This window comes from Neophocaena asiaeorientalis, unplaced genomic scaffold (assembly GCF_003031525.2).
Source record: "Neophocaena asiaeorientalis asiaeorientalis breed wild unplaced genomic scaffold, Neophocaena_asiaeorientalis_V1.1 scaffold150, whole genome shotgun sequence".
NCBI classification, from domain to species: Eukaryota; Metazoa; Chordata; class Mammalia; order Artiodactyla; family Phocoenidae; genus Neophocaena; species Neophocaena asiaeorientalis.
Window position 1 is genome coordinate 6,971,190 of NW_020176571.1, and position 12,887 is coordinate 6,984,076.

General features: G+C 43.8%; 2 protein-coding genes across 7 annotated transcripts in view; one reads left to right on the top strand and one right to left on the bottom strand.

Moving 5' to 3' along the window:
* The window catches only part of MFAP5 (microfibril associated protein 5), an 11,107-nt gene extending 1,464 nt beyond the window's left edge, over positions 1-9,643 (bottom strand). The window contains exons 1-9 of the mRNA XM_024733286.1: positions 9,551-9,643; positions 8,969-9,028; positions 7,993-8,028; positions 4,755-4,799; positions 3,962-3,994; positions 3,495-3,530; positions 1,894-1,920; positions 1,067-1,154; positions 372-445 (exon numbers count right to left, since the gene is read on the bottom strand). Coding sequence (XP_024589054.1) covers positions 372-445; positions 1,067-1,154; positions 1,894-1,920; positions 3,495-3,530; positions 3,962-3,994; positions 4,755-4,799; positions 7,993-8,028; positions 8,969-9,026 — 397 coding nt within the window. The 5' untranslated portion in view covers positions 9,027-9,028; positions 9,551-9,643. The remainder of the gene's footprint in view (positions 1-371; positions 446-1,066; positions 1,155-1,893; positions 1,921-3,494; positions 3,531-3,961; positions 3,995-4,754; positions 4,800-7,992; positions 8,029-8,968; positions 9,029-9,550) is intronic.
* The window catches only part of RIMKLB (ribosomal modification protein rimK like family member B), a 150,562-nt gene that overhangs the window by 50,721 nt on the left and 86,954 nt on the right, over positions 1-12,887 (top strand). The window lies entirely within an intron of this gene.

A 12,887-nucleotide genomic window follows, 5' to 3' on the forward strand; every position in this document is an offset into this window, starting at 1 on the left:
ATGAATGTGGCTGCAGACGAGTAGAGACTGTTATTTTTAATGGCTGACTTGGCCTTCCATCTAGAAGTCTGGTGAATGATCTTCAAAGCAACCAGAGCATCTGAAATTTCTATCTCTATGTAAGAGAAGTTAGGGGTTACTGTCTACTTGGAAAGAGATTGGGGAGGGGTGCTTTTCTTAGGGCTATGTATATAGTAAGCGTACTGCTTTCCTTAGATTGTTTATTTGGGGTAACGTGTTGGAACAGGAGCTATTGTACATCAGGGAATAGCCTAAAGCCCTCCTGCAAAGCCAGACCTTGGATCTGTTAGCGTCTTGTGCCTAGTTATCACTCTCATTACCGTCCCTCCCCACGAAAAAGCCAGTCTTACCTTTCATAACTTCATGCTCTTTACAGACAAGACGGGAGCAGACCTCATTGTTGATGATGTACATACGCCGTAGACTACCACCAGTGCAAATGTCACGGTGCAGGAAGGAGATAGAAAAAGCATTGAGAGGGAGAACTAGCCTCGGCCTGCGATGCCTCTTCAACTCCTGTATGTCCCACTCTTCCCTATCTGTTCTCCCCTTATCTGGATTTCCTTAAGTGTTTCAGACTTCTTTCTCACACTCCCCGCCCCACCCCACCTCCCCAAGTAGTGTAGAAGACGGGAATGGGATCAATCACTCTTCTTGGTGACACTTTGCACACTCCACCTAGACTCAAGCTTCATACTCCTCCCCACCATTCCCTACTATTTTCTACCTTCACACCTTCACACTCCAGCCTTTTTCAGTGAGGTGGTAAATTTGATAGACTGGAGTTTCCCTCATGACGATCCTACCTCCAGCCCCCACCTTCCTTTGCCTTCTAGCGTCTACACTTATTAGTCAAACTGTTCTCTGTGTGCCTCAGTCCATACTCCACGTGCTCATTGGCACCTTCAGGAGTAGCTAAGAGGGTTATGCTAAGAAACGTCTGCCCCTCCAAAGACTGAAATTCCACAGTAGATGCTCATTAAATAGTTACTGACATGAAAGCACTACCACGGACGATGCTCTCTAGGTGTTCTGGGACCTTTACCTGGTAAAGCATAATTGATGGATGCATTGCTTCACTGGCCGATGCACAGAGTAGAGTCTTGTGCAGGCAAATTTCTCATCCCGGCACTCTGAAGAGGCCCAACATAAAAAACACGGGGAGGCATAACAAACAGGCATGAACAAAGGGTTAAGGGGATGGAGGAGGGGAGAGAGGGCCGGGGAAAACCTACAAAGTAATCTCTACAGGGGATCACTGTAAGTTGGGGCCTGTTCTTCCTGTCACCAAAACAAAACAATAATAGAAGTTGGCTAAAACATGAAATTTAGGTGCTTCCTTACCTGGAAGGAAAGTGGGTTAAAATAGTCCCTGAGGTCTCTTCTAGGAAAAAAATCCTTCTAGGGTTATACAGGTGGCAACATGAAATATCAAATGCTAGCAGTCCCATTCTGAAGAATTTGAATGCTAAGGTGGGTCACTATTTCCCTGTTCTGGTGGGTTTTCAACCCTATCTGCACATCAGAATTATCAGTACGTTAGAGAAAGCATGACATCTACAGCCATATGGAGTCCTTGCAGTCACTTCCCAACCCACTAACCAACAGATAGTGTCCAAAGGTAGTTTAGGGAGAGGACTGGTCTGGGACCATGCAACGGTGGTCCCATCTTTTTCCCATGACTTTTAGAACAGGAGTTCGTAAAACAGTGGGGTGGGGTGGGAGGATAATGAAGAGTATTACAAATACACTTTGAGAAAGAATTGGAAATAAACTAGAAGATGTACCAAGTATCCTCCCAAGAGCAAGGACAAGGAGTTCTCAGGAAGGAAAAAAAAAGCTTAAAAAAAGACATGCAAAAGACATTCATACCTGTGGTGGTATTTTTATCGGGCGAGGCTAGAAGGCAAAAATTTTATTCAGTTATTACTGCTTCTAGAAGTCACTGCCCTGTAACTGTCATGTTGCCTTACTTGAGACCCACGTGGGGCACCCATAAATAGATGAATTAATAACTCTTTTTTAGCCACTTCTAAAAGAAAACCCATAATGGGGTGTTTTGATCCACAAAATTGAAGAGATTTAACATGATTTTAAATGATTTTTGTCTTTCTCCTTTCTCTCCTAGAGAGCTGAGAAACTCATTGTACTGAGAATATCTTTGTTTCTATCAAGAGGCAAATTTAGTAGAAACACAAGGCAACGAGCCATGCTCAGAAGAGCGTCATCCTAGAGCTAAGGGGAGAAAAGATTATTATTCTGCTGTGGAAGCTCTAGATACATCATCATGGGTTCTTGGATAAAAGTTATTTGGTAAAGAATAGCAAGGGTCATAGTCACATCCAGCCCTAACCTAGGGGCAAGTTAAATACCAGCGAAGTTTGTAAAATGGAGAATAAGTCAAGGAGTAAGATGAGTCTTGAGGAAATAGACTAACCACGGGAGTTATCTGTAAAAATGTCTTTGGAAGGGTTGCTTATAGGATACCATAGGAAGAATGCTATATCTATCGCATGGCTTCAATTACAGGTTTATATGTTGAGAATTCTCAAACTTATATGTCTAGCCCAGATCTTTCTCCTAATAAACTCAAGACCTACAAATCCAACTGCCATTTTGTGGAAGGGTTCATGGATTTTTTTTTTTAAAAAAGATCCTTCCATATCTCAAACTGCCTTATCTTTCCCCTTCACCAGTATTCATATTGGTGCCACCATCCACCCAATAGCTACCATCTACCTAATAGAAAACTGCACATCATCTCAACAGTCCCTGCTCGCTGACAGCTCATTTCTCTCCCTTACCTCTAATGTAGTTCAGGCCATCATATTTTATTGGGACTAGGCAAAAGCATTCTCGCCGGCTTTCCAGTTCATGAATCTGCTTAGGACCTTCCTTTGCATGCACTATTTTCTGATTGGTTTTCATTCCCATTCTAAGCCTTTGCCCATATCGTTTTCTTTACCTAAAATCTCTTCCCCTTTCTATTCACTTGTCTTTCAAGAATCAACCTAGTCAATATGCCTTCCATAAAAGCCTTTCCTAACTCCCAACACAAAGTATAGTCAAGGACTCTTTGAGTCTTCCACAGCTTCTTTTGCTTATCCTGATTATAGCATTTGTAAAACTGAATAAGGTTATCCATTCCTTTGTCTATCTTGTCTACTAGACAAAAGATATCTAGAAGAAGATCAGTTTTTTGTTCACCCTTGTCTTACCTTTACCCATCCAGTCTCAGAAACTTGGAGAGAAAAATCAAGTCTCGGTATTTCGTGTATCAAACCCCTCGCGCAGTTCTTGCTTGTTAGGGGATCAAAAATGTCTTTAATTTAACTTATACTGTTGGACAGTTGTGCTACATAAAATGGTAGCCCTAATTAGGATCCTTCACCAGCCATACTACCTTCTGTAATGGGGGATAGGGAAAGACCAGAACGGGCCCGGTGGCCCTGGGATCCCAGATCTGAACTTACCCAGGTCATCTGTGGGAGGCTTGATATCGGCCAGAACTGAAAAGGCACAAAACAGCGGTGTGAGGAGGGTTTCGAATTGGCAAAGGGGAAGGCAGAAGGCAGGAGGGAAGAATATAGATAACAGGACAAAGTCAAGACTGTGGCTGGATTTGTGTATTATGTCTGAGGGAATAAAGTTAATTGAAAATAATTAAATATTTTTTGAATATTATTTGGCCTGTTGACATGATGCTAATTTTTGGAAGACTTTAATTCATGCTTTTTTAAGCTATTAATCCACTTTGCTTCCTGTTTTTAGAGGACCTAGCAGGATTCTTTCCTTTTATCCCACTGTCACTGAACAGCATCCCTTTCCCTGTGATAAAAATACATGATTAATTCAAGAGCTGGAATAAATAATTGTGAATATTAACAAGAATCACGCCATCTTTAAGGAGATGAAACATACCTGTAGGAGTGAAACCTACCTGTTTCATCTGTAGCAGGATCATTCACCAGATCTGCAAAGATACAACATAGGGAATGAAAAATGCAAGTCAGAAAAGTAGCAAAGAGGAGCCGGATGAAGGGATGATGATCTAAAAGGAGGCAAGATTGAAGTGAAAGAATGTGGACTCTTGGGGAAAATATAAGGGAGCGATAAAAAGACTGGGCATGTTTAGAGCCCTCGGTGGCATCTAAGATAGACAACAGAGCTCTGAACCTCAGCAAGTCCCCTACATACAAATGAGTTCTGTTCCGAGAGCACGTTTGTAAGTCCAGTTTGTTTGTAAGTCCAACAAAGTTAGCTTAGGTACCCAACTAACACAATTGGCTGTGTGGTGCTGTACTGTAACAGGTTTGTAATACTTTTCACACGAATAATACATAAAAAACAAACACAAAAAATAAACATTTTTAATCTTACAGTACCTTGTACAGTAGTACCAGCGACGTCATCGCTGCTTTTACACTTGCTTCTGGACATCCTGGGCTTGAAATAAAGACACTGTACTACTGTACTCTCTACAGTACCGCACAGTAAAGTACACAGAGGCACAGCCACTTGTAGGGGATGCACACACGTGACAGTGTACGCCAGACACAAGAACTAACTTAGGTAATTGGACATGAGAATGTTCAAATCTTTGAAAGTTCGCACCTTGAAGGTTTGTATGCAGGGGACTTACTGTTCTAGTCTTCCTTTAAGGAAGGATGTACAGACCTCAACCCTTCTATCCCTAGTTTGAAAGCAAAGAAATAAACAAAAGAGTATCCTACTAGGATCTTCTGTGAATGTCTCTGGAGTCACTGGAGTCACATCATCTGCATAAAAACAATCGGGAAACGTTTTCTGAGCATTCTCTGTGCCCCATCCCTACACTTGCACGCCCAGCAAGTGAAATTGACAAGCACAGTAGACTCATAGTGAGATCCCAAAGTGTTTTTCTTTCTTTGCTTCCCAGCCTAAGTCCTTTCCCCTGTAGCCCAAACAAATGTCACACTTTCCTACTTCCATAAATATACCTGTACAGTCCTAACACTAGAGAGTCCTTCTCCCGGTGTGCTCCTTATTTAGAGGAATGAATGAACTACATGGCCATTAGACAGACTTCGGTTTAGTGTTGGACTGCAAGAATGACTTCTTCATCCTAGCATATAATAACAGATACAGCTAATTTGGGATTACTATGTACTGGTTTTTACAGATGGTAAAACTCAGGACCAGGAGAATAAATAACTCACACAAGGTCATAGAGCTTGTTAATAATTATAATGGATTGATGACCTCTTTGCGATACTTATTTAAAATGAAAATTGTTTTTCTCAAACAGACTGTGATTTTTAAAAACTTTTTGTTTTATATTGGAGTATAGTTGATTAACAATGTTGTGATAGTTTCAGGTGTACAGTAAAGTTATTCGCTTATACATATACATGTATCTGTTCTTTTTCAAACTCTTTTCCCATTTAGGTTATTTAATATTGAGCAGAGTTCCCTGTATACAGTATACAGTCCCTGTTGATTATCCATTTTAAATGTAGCAGTGTGTACATGTCAATCCCAAACCCTCTAGCTGTCCCTTCCCCCCTGGTAATCATAAGTTCGCTCTGTCTGAATCTGTTTCAAGCAGACTGTGATTTTGATATTCATAATTTGGATGTAATTGGATATCAGCCTGATGATAGACTTTGCACAAAAGAGTGTTCACAAAAGGTAACATTGGTAGTTTTCTGATGCTCAGTGATAAGTGAGGTAAAGAGAGGGGAGAGGAAATGCCTTGTTGTTGATCCTTGGAAAGTAAATGCCGGAGGGGAAGAAATAAAAATGGTCCAGGTCTTAAGGTGGAAGCTGTTTGGATAAACTAAGAAAACTGTATCTGAAACTGTAAATAACAGCAACTCCTGAAACAAATAGTCTCTGCTTTAAAAAGCAACATAACAAAGCGGTGTGAAGAGCTAAATGTTTGTTAACCATCCCACCGGTAATTAACCTTCATTCTAAATGGCTTAGAGTCATAATCTGTTTTACCCACTAGAGGTCAGCAAAATCACAGTTTGCCTTGACGTCAGCTTACAAATGTCAGATTTAAAATCTGGTGAGAATAGCATTTTTATAAAGCATGTCAGAGTTACTGATCCTTGCACTAGAAGCAATACACAAAACGTTTTTTGTTTGTTTGTTTTTTTTGTTTTTTTGCGGTACGCGGGCCTGTCACTGTTGTGGCCTCTCCCGTTGCGGAGCACAGGCTCCGGACGCGCAGGCTCAGCGGCCATGGCTCACGGGCCCAGCCGCTCCGCGGCACGTGGGATCTTCCCGGACCAGGGCGCGAACCCGTGTCCCTTGCATCGGCAGGCAGACTCTCAACCACTGCGCCACCAGGGAAGCCCCACAAAACATTTTGAAGGAATTTCCCCTGCTTATTCCTTAACTCATACTTTTAAAAAAAAATTCCGGATAGAAGGTCATCAGATTGACAACAGCCTCATCTTTAACACTCAGTATAAGCTTTTGTCTTCCGGAACAAATTTTGATAAAAGGAATTCAAGTCTGCTCCAGTCCCACAGGATATTTGAAAAGCCACTGACCTGAACCATTCCAGAAGCTGTAAGAAGGGAGTGGATTCTCGCCGGGGTGCAGCCCTATCCTGCCCTGTTTCCCATTCTCTCCAGCTACATTCCAGTTCAACCACGCACAGAAACAGAGAGAGCAGTGGGCGAACAAAGGGTTTGAGAGTATCCTGGCTGTCTCCTCAGAATTCCAGGCAGAGTACTAGTTTTCTGTATATTCCTCAGTTTACCCACCTTTTCCATGAGCTACCACCATCTGAATGCTTTTTTAAGGATTCGTGAGTGTTCCCTGAAGGAACATTTTCATCATTTCTTGTACTATTTCTGCATCACAAATCATCAAATAGGACTGGACCTTAACCAGCCCAAAGAAAGCAATTTGGATTTTTAGTTTTGCTACTGCTGACTATGACCTAGCTTCAAAAATGTAGGGATTCAGACCTCCGTACCCACAACAGAGAGAGAGAAAAAAAAAACACAACTTTTCTATATTTTAGCTTCTCTACCAGGATGCACAGTAAGAAATGCTATTGTACCTCAGTATACACAAAGAAAACTGAAACAAGTTTAATAAGATAGTACTTAACTCTGGTAATGTACTTGTAGTGTACTCTATTTTTATTTTAGTCTGTCCTAACTCATTAAAAGCCCCACTTGTGACCCACTCATTTGGTTTCTGACCCATTAACCGGTTGCATACTGCAGTGCTCTCAGGGGTTGGGAAAAACAAGAGAACTTATGTTAGATACCTGGAGGCAGCCTGGGAATGTTGATTAGAGTATCCTTCATCAAGCTGCAGGAAGTGGCCCTTTGGAAGCCAGAACTTTTGGGTTCTGTCTGATTGTGCCACAGTTGCTCTGGTGCTGGGAAGACTTCTTAGGTCTGCATTTTAGTTTCTCCACTATTACATGGTTAGGAAAATGTTTTCTGTTAGGATCTGTGGGCATTTTCCAAGGGAGTGGAAATGAGACGGACATAGAGAAGGTCTGGGGAAAGTTATTTCAGTAGTTCAAAAGAGAACAAGAATGTTTTTTCAGGCTCCGGACGCGCAGGCCCAGCGGCCATGGCTCACGGGCCCAGCCGCTCCGCGGCATGTGGGATCCTCCCGGACCGGGGCACGAACCCGCATCCCCTGCATCCGCAGGCGGACTCTCAACCACTGCGCCACCAGGGAAGCCCAACAAGAATGTTTTATGAATGGGCTCTTAGTTCCCCGACCAGGGATCGAACCCGTGCCTCCTGAAGTGGAAGCTTATAGTCCTAACCACTGGACCACCAGGCAATTACCAGGATAATAGGATTGTTGAACTAGTGAATTAGATCCTATTATTTCCCACACCTTGGCAATGCATCTCTGTGTTGTATTACAAATTCTTGAACTCTAACCGTTCGGCTACATTGTCCTAATGAGAACCTCATCAGAGCCCAGTTCCAAGGGTCCACCTACCTCCTCTTTGGCTGTTGACCCCTCGGGGTGTCCAGTCTGTATCAAAGGAAGGAGAAAATGTATGTGAATGTGTCCAGCTCTATACCCCGTAAAGCTTGTATAAGATGAACCAGAAAATGATGGGAAAATTGTACTTTATCTTTCAGTGTTTTATTTCTGTTATAGCTCAATATAAAAGTACTCAAGAGACATGGGAACACTCAAAGAGAGCAGATTCCTGAGAACAAAGGCGAGCTCTGCTATGCCCTGACTCAAGAGGCCCTCTTGCCCTCAGTCCAGCCAGAAGGGATAGGGTCCTGATCCACACAGAAGGCCGGCAGACTCTCTGATGTCCCATCCTTCTGTCCCCACAGCCAACCCCTCTTAACTGCACTACTGAACAAGGCCAAAAATTATCATCTCACAGTCTGCGTTTGGCCGAATTAAAAGAAAAAAAGAGTAGGATTTTTTGAAAGCCAAGGTTCACTTTCTGAGGTCAATCTTCTAGTTCGATTCTTTGAAATCTGTGAAGATCATTTTTCATTTGTGTATAGATGTGGCAACATATTTTCTGTGTGCGTGTGAATCTGCTTGTGTGTAGGCTGGTACTAGTGTTTCTTAGGTGTATATATTCACTGTTTTCCTTCACGGTTTAAACTTGACTTTCTTGTGAGGTGATCCTTATATGTTTATGTATGAATTTGTATATATCAGCTTCTTTATCCTTTGGGTTTTTTTTTCTTCACTGCCCGGCTTGCGGGATATTAGTTCCCCCGACCAGGGATTGAACCCACGGCAGTGAAAAGTGATGAGTCCTAACCACTGGATCACCAGGGAACTCGCCGTGTTCTTCTCTTTAATGGCAATTCTAGAGCTCAATAGCAAGCATCTCTTCTCCTATTCCCCTTCAGCCTCATTCCATCCAACCTCTAACATACACCTCCACCCACATCTGAGGAAATGACATTTTAGGGAGAAAAAAAAGGTAGGGACTCACCAGAGGGAATGATGACTACAGTGAGAAACAGCAGCACTTTGGGTCCCAAAAGCAGCATATCTGACAGGTGGGCGGGGAGAGTAGAGATTTCAATTGCAGGCAAGGATATCTGTAGGATCTCTGTCTCTGCATCTTCCCAGGAACTTTCCTAGTGCCCCATAAGTCTCAGACCCTTCCTCTCTTTCACTCAACATTTCTCCTTCAAATTCTATTCTTAGATCATTTGCCATTATTCTCTCTCCTTTTTTTCTACCAAGTCAGAGGAAATTTTATACTGTAAATGGTTTATGATGACCCTCGCCCTGTGGCATCTTTCAACCCTAGTGTCTAATCTTCTGTTTTGAAATCTGTGGCTTTTTAATATCATCTGCTCATCTTGGTGTCTCCTCATTGGGATTCCATGGATAATTGGGATGTCTGTTCAGTTGTAAGTCAGTGACATTCCCCATTGCCCTCTTCCAGCCCTTCAAAACACACACTCACACACACACGCACGCACGCACGCACACACACACACACACACACACACACACACTCCCTACCCCTGTCTATTTAGGGTTTTAGACAATCAAAACAACTCACTGTTTATGGTTCTCTGCTCTTTCCACCGAGTCCTTTGGTTGTTGAATGTGTCTCTCTCCTTCTCACTCTGTTCCACTTTGGCTGGAGACTAAGATGAACAGGGCCACTCCCTGGAAAGGACTTCAAATTTGGCCTACTCTGAAACAATGAGATGAGGGAGAGCGAGGAAGAGAGAGAGAGGGAGGGAGGGAGGGAGAAAGCCGGGCTAGAGGAGTCTGAAGCTGTGCTACAGTATGAGGCTGGGAGGAGAAGGGGGATGGGGCTTTGCAGTCACTCACACCCTCATTCCGAAGGTTCTGACCACGTTGATGCTGCTCCTCCCTTGAAGGGCTGGCTGGCGCTCATATATGCCTTCCTTCCGTGAGCCCCGTTCTGGCTCCAGCCTCCCTTTCTCCTTGGGTTCCTTCTTACCTAAAGAGCAGCTCCTTAGCCCCCTCCCCGGTCACGCGCCCAGAATCTGTTTCTATTTTTCTGGCCATCTTCCATATTGGAATCATTCCTCTAGCCCCCTTTCTCACTTTTGTCCTTTTAGAATTCCACAACAAAAATTTCTTTGTATCCTTTTATTTTTTTTTTTAATTTATTTTTTAATTTTTTGGCTGCATTGGGTCTTTGTTGCTGCGCGCGGGCTTTCTCTAGTTGCGGCGAGCGGGAGCTACTCGTTGTTGCGGTGCGCGGGCTTCTCACTGTGGTGGCTTCTCTTGTTGTGGAGCACAGGCTCTAGGTGCGCGGGCTCAGTAGTTGTGGCTCACGGGCTCAGTAACCTTATGTTTCTCTTTTTTCTTTGCCTCTTTCTTGACCTACACGTTTGACTCTCTCACCACCCCCCGCCCCCCTCACATGCCTTTGAGAATCTCATATATTGCTACATCCAAGCAAACAGACAGTACATGAGTTTTGTCCAAGAGGAGGGCTGCTGTCTTAGGAAAAGTTAAGGAACACAGAACCCTCATCTTTTTCAAATGTGGAGGAGCTCCGTGAGAGGAGATTCCAGCCTTATGTTGTCTTTTGTCTTTGTTGAAGCTTATATTAAGAATCTTGGTTTCTGGAATCTTAAGGACAAAAATGCTATCAGAAGCCCAAAGAAAATTGGGGCCAAGTTCATTCTGCTTGCTTTATTTTCCATCAGTACTTTCTTTCATGTCACGTAATATGTACATAATGTTTTCTCTGATCCAGGAGCTATAAAAACTTTGTCTTCACTCTTATTCCTAGAAACTCTAGTGCTTAGACCATTACAACATCTCCACTTCGGAGGAATAAACTTGAATTACAGAAACTTCAAATCTGAAGAATGGTTGCCCTTATGTGCCCTCGCAGTGTGTAAATTTCAAGTTATCTGTTAGCTTCTTTAGTCTATATTTTGTATTTCCCTGATGAGCTAAATTAGAGAAGTGTACAGGTAGACAGAGCAGATAGTATTAATGGATTACAGACTAAAAGAAAGAAGAGAGTAAATGATAGAAGGGAAGAAGGAAGGAAGAGAGGGAGGGAGGGAAGGAAGGAAGCTGTCACGAGCGAGGAAGAGCTATGGACATAGTCAGAAATAAGCAAATAGCACCTCTGGTTTCTCTTAGGAAGCTATATGTGCTCCATCTCTGAGATACATGGGTTCTGGTCAGTCCCCAGAACAAATCTGTGTACAAAACCCAGCTCTTCCTGGTCGGACCTGTCCAGAACTTGATCTTTTCCCGTCTGTTCCACAATGAGAATGCAGAGGCTACAGAACAGATGTCTGGGGAGACCCAGGGCAAGAAAAGGCAGGGAGGCAGGGGTGGGGGAAGAGACAAAAGCAGACGCAAAGCAGAACTAAGGCAGGGCATACAACAGAGAGCCTAGAGCCACACTCATGTTTTCCATGAAGCACAGACAGATGGAGAAACTGAACTCAGGCCAGTCATTTGGCAGGGACAGCAATGACCTCAATGTGCTCCCAGCCAGAGACTGTAGCTTAGGAAAGCCTCCCCAGGCAGTAGGAGGGGGCGCTTTCCTAGGGTCTCGAGGGGGAGTCTGAAGTTAGGGCAGTAAAAACAGGAACAAAATGTTCAGAGCAAGGCAGAGGGAGCAGGCAGGCAGCAAGCAGGACCTCGGAAGGAAGGAAGGGAGAGGAAACAAGGAAGCACGGCAGGAACTGGCAGAAGAGCAGAAACCACCATGTAGTCTTTCTTGGTCATTCAAGAATGCCGTTTACTTGAAAGTACTTGGGGTGATTTCTTGTTCATGGCAGCTCTGGTGGCCCCTTCTAGCACAAGTCCCTGTTTGTTTTCAGAGTCTCCGCTTGGACCCCCAGTTTTAGAGATCTTCTGATTTACTTTTCTCATTGGTGGTTATCATTTAATTACATCAAGTCAGAGTCAGCACCCACGGTCAGGAATGAGCAACTACCATCCAGAGATGTGAGCCTAGACTCTTCCGAGGTTCTCGCTGACCCTGGGGAAAAACTCCCTGGGCAGCAGCCCACAGACTCATCCAACACAGGGTGGATCTCCTGCGGGTCGAGGATGCAGGAAAGTCCTCCATGGAATTGACGGGTAGGTGAAGAAGCGACTTAATGTAGGCAATCTAATGTCTGAGACATCCAGGAAAATGTTAGTTTTCCATAGAGGTCTCCAATCAGGGCACGATGGGTAGAATGCAAAGAAAGAGAAGGGAGACAGGGATGAGAGACAGCATGCTGGTTTATTCATCTGTTTACTGGCCTGTGAAGAATACACCCATTAGCTGAAGGCCTCTGGGCAAACGTACAGAAACGTTATTACTACAGTCCGATCCAACTAAATTAAATCCAGGGCCTAAACACACACAAAAATCCCATAAAAGGAAGGAAAGGAAGGAAGGAAGGAGGGTTATACGAGGTGGGTGTGTGGGGGGGGGAGTGCTGTGTGTAGAGGGAATGAAGCAATAAAGTGGTAACAGCCAAACTTAAGAGATGGACCCAGTGGAGGAGTTAAGAGCCAGCAAACATATGTCCTCAGAGAACTTGGGCAAGGGAAGAGTTCCCGCTTCTTAGTAACCCATACCTCTCTGTTCTTCACGCCTCCATGCCTTGCACTTTCTGTTCCTTCCTTTCTCAAATATATATCCTCTTCCCAGCTCCAGGAAATAAATGCTGATGTGTACATCAAAACCCAGCCCCTGCTGCTCTTCCTGGTCCCCTTTGCTTCTGAATAGTTAATCATTCCCTCTATTGAGCTACCTCTCTTTTTTAATCATTGTGGCATCAGCTTTATTACATTCTTTATAAATTTATTTTTCTGGCCACACCGCGCAGCATGCGGGATCCCAGCTCCCCAACCAGCGATCGAACCCCTGCCCCCCCCCCCCCACCCCCGCAGTG